Here is a 19,909-nt window from a genome sequence, read left to right as displayed (position 1 = left end):
GCTCTTTTTTATTGAGGTGGGAAAGCATTTCAGGGATATAAACTTGGCATTCCTGACGTGTTAAAAACACAGCTCAGAAAGCAGGTATCATAACCTAATGTAAGTACCAAAAGTGTCTACACAGCTCTTCAACCTGCCAGTGCGTGAACATGCTACACCAAGAAATACCTGTAGGGTGGCAATTTCAGACAGAAAAGCAGGGATCACTATTGCACTGTAATTAATGAGTTTAGTTCACTCAGTCTCTATAGATTGTAAAAAGAAGGCCGAAACCCTTGATTCAAAAACAAAACACAAACAAAACAAACAAACCCAAAACAAAACAGCACCAAAAAAAAAAACCCCTCCAAAACAAAGCAACCAAATAGCAAAGGATCTGTCCAGTATCTTCCAATCAGGTTTGTAGGTTTTTCTGTCTGCAAGTCTGTTCCGTGCTAGACAGCAAGTTAGATCAAAGTATCTCACAAGCCATTCTGGCATCAAAGTCAGATTAATCCATGAATTTTGAAAACATTCATTTTCGTTTACAGCTGACTGAGGAAAAGAAAACCCTACACAAATGAACATACAAGTTCTCTGAGAAGATGAGAAAACTGTGATTAACAGCCTATATCTGAACCAAAGTAGAACTGTAGTTGCCAAAAATCTCCCCAGTACCAACTCTCCCTACATTTTAGAGACAGCTGATAAAGCTGATAAAGTAGTATTTCCTTTCGTGTATATGATGATGTTCTGTATATCACAGAAAATACCTTTTCAGTACTTAAGTTCAAGGAAAACTTATCACATGATGTTATGCTGTCAAGGATCTAGTGCTGGAATCTAGGAAAACCTGCTTATCTTGATCCACAAACTCACAGAAAATACCTTCTGATATCTTCATTCAAAAATATTTTTAGCCATGGATGTTCTGCCACCAATAAATCAGGGCACATTTTGACAGGCACCTTGCTCTTGTACATCTGAAGTACAGCCTACACCTTACCTGGGTGGTTTTGTTGTTATGCAATTGCAAGTGAATATATCCTCGTGTCACCCCTAACAATTACAAGGTTGGAGAAAAAACACGAATAGAACATCCCTATTAATTAAATGCTAGAATAGTATTTTTCCCGCTTAATGTCTCTTAAGCTTCCAGTCATGTCTGTTGTGAGGCAGCAGTGTTCTCCAGGGAGACATCATGCATGCTGACCCAGTAGTCCAGTACTGCTCATCTCCCCTGTCTAGGACCTTCTGAAGAGTCTGTGAAGGTTTGCTGGTTTGTTCCCAACAGTGTTATCTGTCCAGGAAAGGATACTCCTACAACTCCTGTCCTATTGAGCATTAGCAATATGGATGGCATAAATAACAGAAGAATATACGAGCTGGCTCCACAGTCCAGCTCACTTACTCTCATTTCTTGTTTAAACCAGCCAGGTAGTTAAAAAAGAAAAAAAGCACAAAATTAAGATGGTGGATTTGAGCAGGAATGTTAGTAGCTAGGCTTTCATATTGTTACAAACTCCAAGTATCTACTGATCAAACTACAGATCAAACTCACCTTATTGCATTGATCTAGAGACAAAAGATCCAAATCCAACAGTATCTCTGCTATAGAGGGACAATGTTAAAAGCTATCTGTAAAGCAGATCTTTGGACTTTCTGTGCTCCCACTCATGGCAAATGATGGGAACTGTTCCTTTCCTAAGCCAGCCACGGTGAGTGTTGTGAAAGTCAGCAGCAGGAAGCCCTGCAAATCTCCAGAACTCCCACTGCCACACTGTCCATCTTGGACCAACCTGATTTATATTCTCTCATACCCACCCTGTCTCTTCATTTATTTTTTAATTTCCAACCAAAAAACACAAGCCAGAGTCCTTTTCTTGTATGTGCCTGCAATTATCTTTAAACTACACGTTGTTGTAAATGTGATCGTTTCATTAATTTATGTAAATAGGACCTTGGCCAATGACTTGGCTGTTATTTATGAATGAATCATGCTGCTCTGAGTGGCTGGATATATTTAACTCTCATTAATTTGTTCAAAATAGCTACTAATGGGTTTCTTTAGCTCATGACTCTTGTAAAAAAAGGCAAAAGGATGATTGGATTTGCGTGGGGAGGGCCTAGGTAACCCTTTCTGTTACTAATCAGTGACCAGCTTGACACTGCACTTCAAGTTACTTCAAGTGATTTTAAGACAGTAGCAGGTTAACAGCTCAAGACAAAAAATGCAGGCTTCAGTTGGCCTTAGCCAACAGCACTGAACCATTTCTGGAAACTATTTGTTTTCACTTTCTTTTGAGTGAAAGGAATGCTGTTAAAATTGCAATTCTGAAAAAAACTGAAGGCTCTGAGCCCAAACTGAGAGTAGTAATATAAATAAATTCAAATCTAGCAATGGTTTGTTAGAGGGAGTAGCTAAATGTAAAGGCTTCAAGAGAAACATGCCACTCACCATGGTATAGACCCACTGGTTTTATGATTCAGAAATACTTTCCATTTAAAAAGGTTGCATACTTGGAAGATTTTATTGTATACTTGGAGAATTTTACATGTGTAAAGTGCTGCTGAAGTTTTTATAGTATGTCATGCGATCTGTTTTGCAGAAAAATGTTATTTTTTACAGCTAAAATATCTTTGCTAGCTGCTGCCAACATCATCATACAGCTGCTGTTATCATCATCATCATCATCTTGTCTTTGACCTGAGGTTCCATCTCGCTCCTTTGTAGCTCTGACTCTCTTTGCTGTACCACACAGACCCTCATTGCTTTTAATCTCAGGTCAGGGAGGTCTTGGTGTTTCACCCCTTCTTTCCAGCCGTCAGCAGCAGGCTGCAGCTCCCCTCCCTGAGGTGCCCTTGGAGGCTGTGCAAGCTTGGTGGCCTCTCTGCTGAAGAGCCAGATAATATCCACGTACTAGAAACACCTGCCTTTCCAATTACCTGGTTTTCTGCTCGTGGTGGTCTTGTACAATCTAGATTTCAGGAACTCTTCATCAGTGACTTTGCTTTTCATTCACAAGAGTCTGCACAGATCAGAGTCTCCACCCACTTTTCCTTGCTGTCCAAGCAAATGTACTACATTCTATCAAATGTTTGTTTACATTGTTTGGAGTCCTATTTATCCTAAAAGAAAAAAACCCCAGTGTTGATCAATGTTAGTAGAGATATTAGCTTGTATTTCAGTTCATCAACTGGGAGATCTCTGCTTTTAGACTTTTCCTGCAAATACTGGAAACGCTCGTATTGGAAAATACACTGCAATATTTGCTCAAAGTTTGTTGTTTTAGCAGACACCCCTGCCAGTATAACATTTTGACTAGAAATAACCATGGTAACAAATGCAGAAGGCTAACAAACACAAAGAGTTCAAAATTGTTTCAACTACCCCTGTCCTGGCCTACTTCTTGTACGTGCATCAAAAATCCTTTCAGGATAACCACAGCTGTTTAAATTATCTTTTTCAGCCATTAGTTAATTAATGCTTCATTCTTTTTGGGATTTCAAAGTGAAATGAGACCTCCTGGTAGGACTGAGAAGAATATTTAGAACTTTTGCTTCCCACTCCTTAGGATGCTGGGAATGCTGATGAAGAGAGGAAACATTCCATGTGGATTCTGGTATAGCAAAATTAAGAAGTTGTTTTGGTGAACACAGGAATACAAAGTCTGTCCTTGTATTTTGTCCTTCATTAATTAAATGTAATAATTAAAAAAAAAAAAAATCTGTCTAGCTTCCCATTTAAAGCTTCACATAGCTGGTTCTTGTAGATGCTGAGGGTTTAACCTAACCTGGTTTTGCATAAGATATAAGGCTGTCTTGACCTCATGTTTGCACTGGTGCCTTAAAGGGACATGTATGTATCTTGTGAAATCTGTCAGGAGAGAGATGCAGCAGTTCACACCAGTCTCAGGCCAACCTGTGGCTCTTGAGCTGAATGCGACTCAGTAGAGAGCCAAGTATGGCTCTTGTGCCAGAGCTGTATTACAGATGTTAATGACTTCAGCTTTTTATCCGTAGAGGGAACTTAGGAACCATTAGGGATTGCTGAAACGAGTGTTGTCTTGTGGGCTGCAGCTGTGTGCTCACACCGTGGGGGAGTGGAATCCCCTCGAGTGCCATCAGCGCGTTACTGCCAAAGCAGCGATCGCACGGATTGCGTTCCCTCAGCTCGCTGAGGTAGGTAGATCTTGGCAAGCTCTCTGAAGTGTTAGCCAAGCTCTGCTTCCTGAGAGTTCAGCTGTCCGGTCCGTCCAAATGGGACGCTGGATTCACGCAATCAAAGCAGTGCAGTTTCTGTGGCCAGTGGCATGGGCAGGAGTGACACATCGTGCCACCCTCCCTAACCCACAGGGCAGGCGTTAACAGCAGTGCTCCTGCAGAGAAGTCTGGGCTGGTGCTTCAGGTCACACCAGTGGATCTAATGCAAGAGGCCCGCCAGGAAGGCTTTGCCTCTTCCCTGGCCCACAGGATGTTCACACAAACAGGACTGTAAGAACTTCCAAACAACACTTCTTGTTCATAGGACACTGCTCCTAAATAGCTTAAGCTGGAGCCCCTGTGAAGCCCAGAGTGACACGGGTCAGCTCTCACACACTCTTTACAAGGATTTGCAGATCATTCTATTCTATATCTATTTCACATGGGAATTTGAATGGTACTTTGACCATCATTTATTTTTCTTTGAAGGGGGCATTGACCCTAGAAAGGTTGAGCGAACACCATGAAAATTGATTCTGGATATTGGCGAGGAAAATAAGAGCAAATATAAAGATACTTACAAAGTACCCAATTTTTGTTATTTTTTACCCAACCAGAAGCTACTAAACAAGAAGTTTCCAGAAGACTCCAAAACATTAAGTCAAACTAATATGACTAAGCACCCTTACTTTGGTATTTATCTCAATTTCAAAATACTTCAATCACTTAGCACCTGAAAAGTAACCCAGCTACGAAACCCTGCCATACTATGTAACTGCTCTTTGATGAAAATTACACCACACCTTATTAATCCCTTGCGGGGGCAGGGCGGGGGAAGAAAAAAAAGAAAGAAACCTCCTTTAACTAGAGCCTGGAATGACTCGCAGCCAAACAGATGACACTTAAGCAAGTATGCCTAAGTACAGTACACTTCACAGTTCATCTTGCTATTAGTCATACTTAAAAACTGCGTATTTTAAACTCGCTTTTAATACGTTTGTCCACTACACATCTCCAGGATTAATCTTCTCAAATACAAATTTCCCTGAATAGGCATCATGCTTTCCACAGTCCTATGACATTAATCAAACATCACTCCCTGCAAACTCCATGCCTCCCAAATACGAGCCAGGTTTGTGAGTCAGCTCCACGCACTGTGATACGATCAAAGCAAGACAAGTATGGCACTTCAAAAGCTCACTTGCAGGAAATCCTACAGTAAAACCACCTAAAATAATTTTTCCAGATACTAGATATAGTGAAAGCAATATGTAATATCCCAGACTGATTTTGCTGAGTGTGTTTCAACATTGAACAGAGCGCAGAACTGCATGTTATTAAGTATCTGTTGAATACAATTTTTTTTTCTGTACAGTATTCAAATATACAGCAGTTCAACATGGCAATCACAGGAAACAGATTCTAAACAACACTAAAATATTACTAAAACATGTATCATTGATGTAAATGCAAGTTGCATTTATATTACACTCCATCGTGAAGAAGATTCTTGCCCCCAAAGTTATACAACCGATATATTTCAATCTTTAATATGCACTCTCAAAGGTTTAAGCTGTTTTTTCTTTCTGTTGATATACCTTGTCTTTGTTTCATTGCAAGGTTTCAACTTTCAAATGACTAAACTTATGACTGAATGCTGAATACATTGTCCTTACCATTATGTTACAGCACGTTACTTTTAGAAGTAGATTGGTGGTATGACTAAGAGAGCAGAGTTTGTTTTTCCATTCTATTCTCCAGTATGTAGTCAAAATTCCCTTTCTAAGCAGTCATGAAAGGCAACTCACACCAGTAATATCTGTGAAGAGCCAGCTCAAAAGGTAAAGAAACAACTATTAAATAACAATATGCTTTTCAAACTTATGTTTCAAAGCATGTTCAAACATACTTTTTAAACATGTAATTCATTCTGCTTACTGGCAGGTTTTTAAAAGCTACAGTCATGCTTTCATCTTTTTACCTCCTGTAAGTGTATAAATGTAGGAGCAATGCAAACTTACTTCCTTCTACTAAGGAAATCTTCAAATTACTAAACAAGCACAACAGATTTTAAAGGTTTGCAAAAGTTTATAGTACTTGCTAGTACGAGAAATAGTCAAGCTATTGTTTTTCCTTTTGCTGAAAAATTGAACATGATGTTCACAATCTAGTTTCCTTTTCATAGGAAACTCCTAAGCCATTTATTCAGTGTATGTAATTACTCTGTCAGCAGTTGTTGAAGCACTCCAATAATGTTTTTAATACAGGCAAGTTTAATATTAATTGAACTCTTCTTGACCAAGCAAGCTGTGCAATATAATAAAAGCTACCCTTTGCATGTACCACAAAGCAGAGAACTGTCAGAGCCCACAGTTATTAAACATGACAGCAGCTATAATTGCTTTATAGTATCACATGTAGCCATGCACAGGGGTAATCTCTCTGTGACCTGGATCATACAAAATAGCTAAGAAATTTTCAGGGAGTTTCTGCAATAGGCTATCCTTTTGTATTTCATCTGGCAATACTTTTTATGCTATAGTAGCTGACACACCAGGATTTTCCCAAAGGTGACAGTTTCTCAGTGACAGTACAATCTCACAGGAGAATGCTCAGCCTTGTGAAGTGTTCCAGGAAGGTGCCAGCAGCCCCAGCACCATCCTGCTGTAATATCAAGATGCCCAGCAGGAAGCTCCACATTCTCCACAGGAATGGCCATGAGCATCCCTAGGTTGGTAAGGGGTGTGTTGTCTAACCCATTTCATAAGAATAAGGGAATTTATTTTAGCAAAATCCAAAATATGTCATGGAAGTTCAGATTCCTTATAATTAACCAGTAGGAATTATTTTTCAAGCCAGAGGTTCCTGCAGACACTTCACAGAGTGATTTAAACTGCACTTACAGGATTTCAAATTTTTCTCTTCTGTTGCTGGTTCTGTGTTCCCTTCTGAAAATACTACACTAAAAAGAATAACTTAACAAAATTCTTCATCTTCCCTTTCAGCTATGCAAGTGTGTTTAGCTTTTTTATTCTTCTTCAATTAGGGATTAATTTTCAGGGACACTATTTTTTTCTCTTTAAAGCCAAAAAGCAGAGGGGAAGCATTTGGGGAAATAAGAGTTATGGCCTATAGTTTTTTCAGAGATTCTGTCTCTGAGATCTTTAAAAAATACAGGAAAGGGATGAGGATACATGGGTTCTTCCTTCCTGATATTTCCTTTCTATTTCCCAAAAGCAGTGGTTTTGTCTTTAGCCGGTAAAAGTAAGCAACAGAGAAAGAAAAATGCAACCAATATAAAGTCTACAGTGTCTCTACTGTCTTTTCAGGTGCTTTTCTTATTCCTTACATACTCTTCTTAATCATTGCTGGAATGCCCCTGTTCTATATGGAATTAGCACTGGGACAGTATAACCGAGAAGGGGCTGCCACTGTGTGGAAAATCTGTCCAGTTTTCAAAGGTAAGTGTTCCTCTGTGCCCTTGAGCAGCACCTGAGGGTGCCACACATGTGTGATCATAAACAATGTACAGATCTCTCATCTTTCATGGACAATGTGGTGTTTGGTGACCTTTCCCCAACCCTCGAAGTCAGAAGTGTTTATGTTATCAAAGGTGAAGCACAAAAAGGGAAAAGCCACAGAAATCACCTTCAGGACGATTGCCAACTGGGTGTAACAGAGAATGAGCAGGAGCATTTCAGCCCTGCCCTCCCTTTTCCCTGTGTACTGGGGAGCGGGAGGAACTCGGTATCTCTAGGTGGAGGTAGGGGTTTGGCAATCCAAACATTGGAAATACCAAATCCCATCCAGGTTAGTTCAACCTTGTCTTCCCCATAGACAAAGGTAACCACTACTCCATACAGGGCATGGAGCTTTCTCTGCAGAAGCCAACATACCACAGTGGCTACAACACTAAAACGGAGTTGTGAAGACTGTAGGTTTGGCCACTAGACTTATAACATCACAGGAGTTTTCTGTGGTATCTCTGTACCTCAGTTTTCCTGCCTGTGAGGTGGGAGCAATGATTCTGATAGTCTTTGTCAAGCGTCTTTCAGATTTAGCAATGAAAGGCACTTATTAAAATCTAAATATTATTGTTATTGAATTTTTGCCACTAGGATTAGCTCTCCAGAATCACTGCATAAAAGGCTGTGGAGTGTTTGTGCACTGCATCATTCTGCAAGGCAAAAATTGGTTAGGTGCTTCAGGGTGTTTGGCTTTGATCAGGAACTGATCAATGTGTGAACGAAGCCATGTGTGTTCTGTACATGAAACATGTATTTGTTAAGGAACCTCAAGAATTTTTTAAGCATTGCTCACCAGCAAAAAATGTAAGTTCCTTTGTATGCACCAGACTGTATCTAAAATCTTATGCAAAAGCCTTTTCAATACAGCGATATCTGAAATTAAACAAGGCAAGCTCATCTGACCTTAGAACCTTAAAATTCAGATCGTGTTCATCCTGGGACTGACAAAAGCTGAGGAGCTTAACAATAGCAATCCGAACTTGATGGATCCGCTGCTTGGATATAGGTTACACTGAGTAAATGTTAGTCTTCTTTCTCAAAATACAGCTTTCCTCTTCAAGCAGTCCAGTGCCACACAATAAGAAAAGTGAAGGGGTTTTTTCTTTCCAGCCAAACCCAAAACTCCCAGCAAAATCAGCAATATAACAAAAAATAAGTAAGTGAGCTAATAAAATAATGTCCCTCAAAATTTTAAAATTAATTCATATAGATTTACCTAGCTCTTCTATAATCCCGTCATGGGAGATGAGACTCATCCCAGCGCTCAGGAACCTGAATATCCATGCTCAATAAAAATTCCTGTTGGTATTGTTTATATACCTTTGGATGACAATGAGGATTTTGAAAACCTGAATGCAAAAATTAGACCTTCAGGATCTCAAAGCATTTGAGCCAAATACCACTGTGCTCAGAGGTATTCTGTGTTGACTTCAGGATTGAAAAGATTATGGGAAAGGAAAATAGAACTTATTTCATGTATATTCTTGTTGACATTCCAGCTGTGTTTTTAAGCTGACATTTTCAAGGTGGACTAAACATACATTACTGTTGATTTTTAAGGTTTCTTATTGCAAGAATATAGAATAGCATAAGTTATTTGATTCTCAAAAAGTAATAAGCATTGAGACATATTTGCACCGCAGTATAAACTCAGGACTTTTAAGGTTTTGAGTGAAACCTCTGATAACGTGCAAACACATTTTACTGCTAATACTTTGGAGTTGTTTCTGGGACAACTCAAATCTCTCACTCAAAGGAAAAGTACACAGTCTACACAAATTTATAATAGCTTCTCTAAATGAACAGCACTATAGTTCTAATTTTAGCTATGAATATTATTGCTATGAACTCTAAGCACTCTACTTTTAATAAGATGCTATCATAACATATGCAATTACAAATATACCCCGTAACCTTTGTAACACAGTCTGTTCTCATCTCTGCATTTTTTTTCCATGGTCTATTTTAGACTGTGGGTGGTGCAGCATTACTTTTAAGAAAACCTCAAAACATAAGAACAAATTCATTCCTGAACATTCTTAAGATCACAGAGAAGAGCTATTTAAAATACATTTGATCCAGTATTTTTTAATCTTGATATTAAACATTTCTCATTGTGCTCCTGGATTGGAGGAATTTCAGGAACATTTTTTTAAACAACAATAATCTAATTTTAGTATTTCATATACTAACCCTACTTAGTGTTTTAGCATTTACCTTAATACTTAAGAATTATTCTTCTAGGGGATTCCTCCCTCCTCTCCATTCTATTGACCATGGTGTATCACTAGAGTTTGAGTGTTCAAAGTACTAGATTCATTTAAGCACCAAGGATTTGAAAATGCTGTTTCATCTTTACTTTCACAACTATTTCCCCATTGTTAGGGATGAGCAAGCTGGTTTACAGATTAAAAGCCTCCTGCAGAGCAAAGAGTAACTTTTGTACACGCAGCAGTCTTTGAACTGCCAGCTCCTTCAGGGTCAGCATCTGTTCCTTAAGCAAATTGTAAACCGCCATTAATACTCACAATGTTTGCTACTTCCTTTCTTTATGAAGAAATAAGAAAGCCTGATAATCTCCAACTGCTAGGCTTCAAACTAAACTGAAGAAAACTAGCAGTAAAGGTTTGCACTTAGTTGCTGTGACAGTACCCACTGTGACAGTGATGACATTCATAAAATAACTGTAGTCCCCGCCTTTTATATACAGTACATACAACTTTGAGGGAGGATTCAGAGAACAAAGCTGCACACCCAGTAAAGAAAGAATGATTGAAGTCAAGGCAAAGCAAGATTCCTGACCAATTCAGCCAACCAACTTTTATTGGGCACCAACATTAGCATCAAAACTTCCTCTCAAACTGTTGGAAAATGTCCATTTTCAGGAGAATGTGCACTTTCTGGGGCACTCTTGCTAAAAAGACCCTCCAGCCACACTTCGTGATATGCAAAAATACAAAGCAAATGTTCAAAGTCAAAAGAAAATGCTTACACTCTGAATTCTGTAATCCTGGAGAGATAGTAAAAAGGGTTGAATATCATAGACAGTTTAGCCCCAACCTGATATTCACCAAGTTTTACTGGCCTACCCAAAAACCACCTGGACACCTCAGTGGAACAGCACAGACTGTTTCATGCATGATTTGGAGCCAATCTAGAGATTAGTAATGGGAAAGAAACAAGAGAGGGCTCAGTGTCTGTTCCAAACTAGCTCAGGGTGGGAACGTGAGGGATAGGGAAACTTCATTTAAGTGTCGAGCTTTACTTTTCCAAGAGAAGTTGCCAAGGTCCCTGACGTCATGAAGATGAAGTGAGTTTCACTCCTAACATGGGCTTGCAATCTTCTGCATTGGAAGCAAATCAGCAATGGAGTTGTACAAGGACAAATTTTGACATTGCACTGCTTAATTTCTTTTTCTGACAAACAACTGGATTTGATAAAAGCCAGTCATTTTCCAGAACCATTACTGTAATTTTTTGTTTAGAGGTCAGGTACATTGTGTCCGCATATGTGTATGCAAATGTCAAAAATTCCTTTTTATTGGTGTGAAGGCCTAAAATGAATTTGCAATCATGTAGGGTTGAGTTTAACTCCAGCGTTTGTGTATACTGTTGCATGCCAAATGCAATGTATAATCTAGTTTTCCTTTTTCTTTAGGTGTAGGCTATGCAGTGATACTCATAGCTCTTTACGTGGGTTTCTACTACAACGTTATCATAGCTTGGTCTCTGTATTATCTATTTTCATCATTCACATTTGAGCTCCCCTGGACAAACTGCCACAACAGCTGGAACAGCCCAAACTGTACAGATCCCAAACTCTTCAATGCTTCAGTGCTTGGCAATGGTACTAAATACTCAAAGTACAAGCTCACTCCTGCAGCTGAATTTTATGAGTAAGTGTTGACCTGACTTTACTGCTTATTCAAAATTCTGTGTCTAAGGGAGTTTCCTCTTGAAGGTAAAATAGTTTGTATCCAGCCTCTAGAACGAGCATCAGAAGACTAAGACTAAAATGGAGCTGTGGTGTTGGTCTGTATACCTGGGTGACTGAGACTTTTGCCTCTGTGATCTTTGGTTTCTCCTGTGCTAATGAAGTGCTTGCTACTGAGCAAAATAGAATTGGACAAGACACAAATCTTCTCTATGTGCCACTTTTGCTTGCACCAGTTTTGCTAGGGCAAGGAAACACAGGAATATTCTGACAGAGGTGACTGCATGCCAAACTGAGCTGAGTTTAAGGCTTTAAAATAACCATTTGTTCACAGATTTGGACTGTTTCTCTACTCACAAAATATTTCAGAGCAACAGCAGACCTCTGTGTGTTCCACTGCTCCAATAGTTCAATGAAGTGAGATGAAACACTGAGCAGGAGGAAAGAGCCAGGTCATAGAAAGACAGGCTTTTACCAACGCCTAAGCAAAAGTGTTCTACAACACGGGCTGAGGCAGCCAAAGGCACACTCAAATCGAACAACTGGAATTAAACCCCAAAAGATATATAAGTTAACAACCAAACTATAAAACAAAGATACCAATCTCTGTATAAATATTTTCATTATGGACTTGCAGGGGGAAATGGGATTTGATTAGGAGAAAGAAAGGGGGATGAGCATCAAGCCATTGAATCAGCTGTTGAATTATACTGAATGATGAATTAATTAATATTTCTGCGTTGGGAATAGAAGGATATCAGGACACACACCTGCTAAGCAGTTAGGAGACTGTAGTAACCCTGTAGAAAGAAAGGGAAAACACTGTTACCAAAAATAACCACTGAAGATCTTGGGGTCTCTGTAAATAGCTCTTTAACCTTTGTGGCTGCTGTTTCTTCTCTGAAGGCAGCACAGTGAAAGATACAAAAACTGCTGGCAGGGGTTTGGGTAAATGAAACTTCGTGCTTTGAAAACAAGATTGGGGCTTGAGTTCAAAGGAGCTCACTAAAATGGCAAATAATGACAGCTGTGAAATCTACTGCCCTTACAATAAAAGGCTTAGGTCTTAGTAAAGTAACAGGCAATCCCTGCATTCTTGCTTTGCCTTTTTATTATTTAAAATGGTTCTGTGCAACTTCTGCTACCACATCATGCTTGGGTAATGATTTTGACTTTGTAGTGGGTGAGGTTGTGGTAGAATCAATTCACAATGTTTTAATTTAGTTCTACTGATCTGGGAAATAGCTCAATTAATGATTGTCTGTACACTGAAACTTGAAATATTATGGTTCTTTCCTCATCATTAAGTAGATTCAAGGTGCAGTGTTCAGAAGGTAAGGATCAAAAGGGAATTTGACATTTCATTATGTTTTGATCCCTGAATTTTGGGACTGTAATTGGGTCACTAGGCCCTGTACTTACCAGCGACTAGATTACATTGCAAAAATGAGAAGGGTAACCACTTAACTAAAACACTCTATAACATCTGTTTTCCCAGCTGTAAAAACAGGGAATCACAAGGGGCATTGTATTCACTTATCCAGTATTTGAATGAGCTCATCAGGTCCAGCTGTACAGCTCAGGTGTCAACGCAAACTTGTACAAAGTCTTAGTGTACTCAGATCCAACCTAATAAATGAAATCAGAAAACAGTTTCTTTCTTATATCAAATAACCTAATTCATGCTCATGGTCTTCTTACAACAAGGAGAGTTGAATCTTTTGATTATAATGTTTCATATTTTGTGCCAAGTCACAAAAGGAGATGGGAAGTGATACAGCTTAAACTTGGTTCTCTAGGTTGTGTAGTTACATCAGAGCACTCACACAAACTTTTGGCCTCTGGTGGGGAGGCTGAGGGGAAAGCAAGGGAGAACAGAAACACCAAACATTTATTTTGCAGTTGGAGAGTGACTGAAAAGAAGTACTTCCAAGTCAGGTCTCTAGGAGAGAGCTGGTATGATTATTCTGAACAGACACAGACACTTCTTTTTGGGACATAATTCCTTCACACTAAGCTGGCCTGACCATGAATTTAGAGTTGATTATTTCCCAAAGCCCTGTAGCTGCCAGAGCTGACTGCCTCTATCTCCACCAGCACAGGAATAAACTGTAGGAGGATGTGGGAGTACTGTGATGTGACAGTTCATCAAATACTACAAGAAAGGTACCTCAAATTCAGCAGAAATATGCTGGTTGTCACTACTTATATTGAGTGAGAAAAGGGAAAACTTGCAATCTAGGCCAAAACTATCAGCTGTCAGTATCTGGCCGGGAGGAAAAGCAGAGAGAAACCTCTAAGCCCCAGACTTGGGAGAAATAATTTCAAGTTGCAAATTCCATGCCAAGGCAATGACAGGAGAACCTTGAAGAACATATTTGGCTTTTGTTTTCAAGCCTCAAGATCTGGACAGAGCTTAAGGTTGAAGTGCTTCTACACTGAGGCCTTCTAGAGAGTTTTATTTCACTAAGTCTGGTTTCAGATGTAGAAGCCTAATTCAGGCCACTGATGTCATGGGGACAGCTTCTCACAACAGGAGGGAGCGGGACCTCTACAATACTTCATTAGAGATGCTTAAAATCAACTACAAAGTATTTGTACACTGTAAACTTGGCAAACCAAGCTAAAATCTAATAACAACCGGTGCCTTTCTGCTAAGTAATAGCCAGACATAAAAGAAATCCAGCTAGGAATAAAATGTCAACTCCACGTTTCTTTAGGGATGCACATTACTTTAATTTCTTCCCTCTTCAGTGGTTTGGAATTAAACACAGAAAATGAAAAGAACCTTCTATACTTTCCACACATGGTAAAATAATTCAATATAAACCTTATTTTTCTTTTTTGGAAGAACAGAAGTACATCACAAATAAAGTTTCCCTGTCTACTCCATATTGCTCCTATTTAAATACTTTATTTGAACACAGGCATACTTTATATTTGTTCTCTCCATTCTTGTGTCTGGGAAAAGTCCATTACCATCTTTCTTCCATTTATGCTGACAATTAAAAAATACCAGTTTGGAGGAACAAAAGCACTATTCTTCTCACAAGGTACTGTGCTTGCAAAAATCACAATCTGTTGTAGAAAAAAATCTTGGCAAATTTTTTTAGAAAAAACAGTGAAAATGTCAACAAACATTGGGCTACAGCTATTTTCCTCTGACAGTACATTTTCTCAGGGCTCTAATCCATTCTTTCTGCATGAGAAATTTTACAGGGAAATTTTCATGCCAGATTCAGTAAAGGAAATTCACAGAATTCACAAGTCTGCCCAGCTGTGAGCAATTGCAAAAACCCACCTAAGAACAAGGAAAAAACCAAGATGCAGTCACGGCCGTCTACGTTTGTTGTATTTATGAACGTAGTATTTATGAAATTTATGAGAAGTGTGTGAACCAAGAACATCTTGAAAAAAACCCTCACCCTCTATAGAAAAGGTTACTTTTATAGACCAAGAGTTTTGTGCTTTAGGGTACAAGCCTCCACTGGAAATGCCACCCCAGGTAAAGGGTCCACATAGTTCAGTATCACAGCAAATGGAGTGATCAGTGCTGTGGCCCCCGAAGATGCAGGAACCCATCTCCATTAAACAGTTGAGAAGGAGCTTCTCCCAAAAGAGAAAACACTTCAAAAGTCAGTATAAGCAATTCTGCTTACAAATGCTTATAAAAACTGAATCAGGCAACAAGAACTAATGAGAGTGGATAGCTGCATTCTGCTAATGACATCCAGCCTTTCCATTCAGCTCTTCTGAGACAGTAAATTTTGGAGAGTCATGAACATGCTGAAGTGGGGCACAGTAGCAAAGGAGATCAGAATTGCTAACTTAGTGGGAGAATAAAGTTTTCAGTGCATTGAGATAAACCTTCTCTCTATTATCTGTGATTCAAAAAGAAATTTCACCTGCAATGGGGCAACCCTGGATGTACAGGGAGATGGGGAATGAGATGCTGGAAAGCAGTGACATGGAAAAGGACCTGGGGGTCCTGGTCAATGGCAAGTTGAACATGAGTCAGCAAGGCCCTGGCATCCAGGAGGGTCATCCATGTCCTGGGGGTATCAGGCCATCAGGGGGACAGCTGAGCACAGAAGGGGATTGTTCTGCTCTGCTCTGCACTGGGGTGGCCTCACCTCGAGTGCTGGGAGCAGTTTTGGGCACCACAATATAAAAAAGACATTAAGATATCATAGAGCATCTAAAGGAGGGCTATGGAGATGGTGAGGGGCCTTGAGGGAAAGCCGTATGAGGAACAGCTGAGGTCACTTGGTCTGCTCAGCCTGGAGGAGATTGAGAGGAGATCTCACTGCAGTTACAACTTCCTCGTGAGGGAAGAGGAGGGACAGGCTCTGATCTCTTCTTTGTGGTGACCGGTGACAGGACCTGAGGGAGTGGCCTGAAGCTGTGTCAGGGCAGGTTTATGTCAGATATCAGGAAAAGGTTCTTCACCCAGAGGGTGGCTGGCCCCTGGAACAGGCTCCCCAAGGAACTGGTCACAGCCCCAAGCCTGACAGAGTTGAACAAGTGTTTGGATAATGCTCTCAGGCATGGGAGGTGTGGACATTTTTTTAGAGATGTCCTAAGCAGATTTAACAGTTGTAGCCAACAATCCTTGAGGGTCCCTTCCAACTCACTATATTCTATGATTAAGTACAAATAATTACTTATACGCCAGCCAAGGTGCCACTGGTAAATTATGCGATTCCCAAAATCGAGTTTGCAGTCCATTACACAGCTCCGTTCTCCAACACAAGAGGGAGCTGAAATATCTAGAGAAAAACGCAGATGCTGCCGCAGCCCCCTGGCATCCCGCTGGAGTGTGCCCAGCACTGCAGGGGGGGTGAGGCACACAGGGCACAAGCTCTGCCCCTCAGACGGCTCAGCTGCTCCCCTGTGCTCTGGGCTGTGGGACAGCACTGTCCCAGAGCCAGGATATCCGGCAGCATCGCAGCTCTTTGCACAGCACCCAGAGACACCCAGGCAGCTCAGACAGCAGCCCTGGGTGTGGCAGAGCTGGCCCCGAGCCAGGCTGCCCCTGTGGCACCTCTTGCGGTGCCACTCTGCTCTCTCAGCGCTGCTCCCCAGCCCAGGGTCACAGTGAGGACACCCTGGTGTCCAGCCTGCAGGGAGCCAGCTCAGCTCCACAGGTTTTGTACCACAAACTCTGCCTCACGCTGCTGTGTGGACAAAAACTGCCATGAGAACGACAGCTGAATGTAAGCTGAATGTAAGTAGAGCTATTTGTGAAATAAAAATACCTGGAGCCTGCCAAACTCTGTAAGAAGGGCTCTTTCCACATCAGCTTGATGCACATAGCCTAACCTTCCACAGGTAAAGGAAAACCACATTTCATGCTCTGAAGGAAGCTGGCAGCAATGATGACTGAACTATGGTTCCCAAATATATAACATGGAAGACACATGTAGAAGGGCTTTCTAACTGAGCACAATTACCATGTTTCAAATTGCCTTCTAAATCGAGTATGCAAATTAATTTCTATAGATTGCACATTGTATACACTGACAGTTCTTTTAGCATCTTCAATCTACAACTTGCATAAAGTTTTAAATCATAAAAACATAGTCTAACTACCAGAACATGAAATATAGCTTGGGACACCAGGACTATGTCTATTTATACCTTATCCATTTTGCTGATTCTTAGTTTATGAAACCATTTGGGTTTGATCTCATAAATGTGACTACTAACTTTTAGAAGTACTTAGATGTTCCTAGAAGTACTTAAGATGTTAAACAACAAATAGATTTGTTGGTTAACATCCTAATTTACTGACAAATAATGATATTTTTGAATTCTGAATCATTCTGATGCAACGCATCTAAAAGCTAGATAAATGACACCCTTCTATTGAGCACATCAAATATAGGCAAGTGACTTTTGCCTCTAATAAAAAGAGAAAGAATGAGCTTTTAGAGCTGTGTAAACATATTTGGACTGAAAATGAAAATTATGATTGATTTTGGATTGAAAAAGAATGAGGCCTATTCCAAGACATTAAACTTGATCTATTTATGTAAAATTTTCTAAATTTCTAAAAGACAATCACATAAACCTGTTCAGGGATGAATAATACCTAAAGCTCCCTAGAAAGTACCAGTCTGACAAAAACATCCCTGAAAATTCTACACCTAAAATTTTTAAATCCTGTTTTCTGGCTATAGGTTAAATGTGTTGGAGTGAAAATGATAGAGTAATTTTCAGATCGTAACCCTTGGCATTTTTTTTTTCCTGGCTGGGTTCCCTGTTTATGTGCAAATATTCACCACTTCCATAACAAATATATTCTGAATTGCTCACAGTAGAGACAAAGCACACATTTATAATAATCCTTATTTTACAGATGGGAAAACCAAGACACAGAGAAGAATTTATTGGTTCCAACATTTCCTGTTATTAAAACTATGACTGGGTCCTTCATTTACTAAATCCTACTGAGCAGCTGCCCCATTACCTTCTCAATAATTTGGGTTTTGTAGGGTTTATGTGTGATTACCAAGCAGCTGAGCTGCCTGTTGGCTGTTCAGGGTCTGATGCCAAATTAAAGGGGACCCAAGTGCTGCACAAAGACTAAACAGAGTCAGTGGTACTAACAAACAAATCGCTGTTTGCAGATTTCAGTGGAGGTGAACGATTTCCCTTTAGCTGAATGCAGTATGGAAGTAAGGCAGGAACTGGAGCCAGAGCTCTTGGGTGATTAGCAGAATCTTCCCAGCAGAGAGCACAGGGAAGGAGAGAATGAGAAGAAATTTTCCTTGAGAGGAAGGAGAATGTCTGAATGCAGCTTCAAACTGAGAGCCCTTCCCATCCCTGCCCCTCCTGCAGATAGGTGAACAGACCCTTGGAACCCAGATGTACGATCTCAGAGTCATTGCAAATGTCATTTACTCTCTCTTACACTCCCTGGGATGCAGTCTTCGCATAAACCAAGCTCCTTTGCACTATTCCCTGATTTCTAGTGCATGTAGTTTGATCTTCGGTGTTGTTTTAATTAAATATTTCTAGAGCTCTGACTAGAATATCAGAAAGCTTAAACAATTTATTTGTTTCTCTTGCATTTTGTCCAGCATAATAAAATAGATCCCTGTTCTACTGTCAGCTCCATCTATTAATGTTTATTCTCAGTCTTTCCCCCATAACATTATCTTCTCTTTACATGTATTTCTCATCTACTTTCATTCTTTTATCAATAACAACAACCTGCAAGAAAAACACTAATTCTAGTTGTCTAGCAATGGTTTTTCCTTTCTTTTTGACTCATTTGAATTCTGAGAGTTTATTTTGTCAGCAGAATTGGACAAACATCTCTCTACTTATGAAGCAAGAATTGCTTTCAGAAACTTTTACTTAAGACATGCTTTGGACATAATTTGAAGGAACTGACAGAGAACAGAGGCTTCACAAAGCACCTTCACTGACTGCCAGTGATGCCAGTAGGGCTTCTACTGCTGCAGTGAAGCACCCCTTCCTGCTGCCCACAGCATGAGAAGTGCAAAAGCCTTTCTCCCCCAGTGACTTTGCTTTGTTTCTGTATATCTGGTATGTAGGCGAGGAGTTCTGCACCTGCACGAAAGCCGTGGGATCCATGACCTTGGCTTGCCTCGCTGGCAGCTTTCCCTCTGCCTCTTGGTGGTGGTAATCATTCTTTTCTTTAGTCTGTGGAAAGGCGTGAAGACTTCAGGAAAGGTAGAGCTAATATTGTCCTTCTGTCTTGACTACATCCTTTATGTACTTTATGAAGTCTCCTAATTTTAGAAAGCAAGAAGATAAATCACTGATTTTGAGGCATCCTCAGGGACCAAACTATCGCGTTTCTTGTGTCATATTCCAACTGAAAATTTTATTAATGTACTATTTTCAATTCAACATTGGTGGTTTCATCCAGAAAATATTTTTAAATTCTCAAAATTATCTTAAATGTGCATCTTCTTAGCCAAATGTACTAATATTTCAACAGTATAATAGGCTTTGATTTTATTATATAAAACGCCATGTCAAGAGAAATATCTGATGAAAGTCATTGTAAATCATTCTTTGACATCCCTCAGAAAATACCACAACCGAAATTCTACAGCTGGATACATCTGAGAGCTTTTTGTACATTTTCATGAAAGTATCACTTAACATCAGGCAGTGACTGCACTTTTAGTAAACAACATAGAGATGAGGAGCAATCAGCAGTCTAACACACACTGACACTCTCTTCTGTTTGTCAAAACTGTCTCCTATTGGTATCTGTAAATTTATA

At 39.9% G+C, this 19,909-nt stretch overlaps 1 protein-coding gene across 2 annotated transcripts in view; it reads left to right on the top strand.

The window, feature by feature from the left end:
• The window catches only part of SLC6A2 (solute carrier family 6 member 2), a 60,566-nt gene that overhangs the window by 14,027 nt on the left and 26,630 nt on the right, over positions 1–19,909 (top strand). For both annotated transcript variants that reach the window (XM_040075487.1, XM_040075488.1), the window contains exons 2-4: positions 7,512–7,643; positions 11,368–11,605; positions 19,209–19,347. In XM_040075487.1, coding sequence (XP_039931421.1) covers positions 7,512–7,643; positions 11,368–11,605; positions 19,209–19,347 — 509 coding nt within the window. The remainder of the gene's footprint in view (positions 1–7,511; positions 7,644–11,367; positions 11,606–19,208; positions 19,348–19,909) is intronic.

This window comes from Hirundo rustica, chromosome 11, assembly GCF_015227805.2.
Source record: "Hirundo rustica isolate bHirRus1 chromosome 11, bHirRus1.pri.v3, whole genome shotgun sequence".
NCBI classification, from domain to species: Eukaryota; Metazoa; Chordata; class Aves; order Passeriformes; family Hirundinidae; genus Hirundo; species Hirundo rustica.
This window is presented reverse-complemented; position numbering and strand designations above follow the sequence as displayed.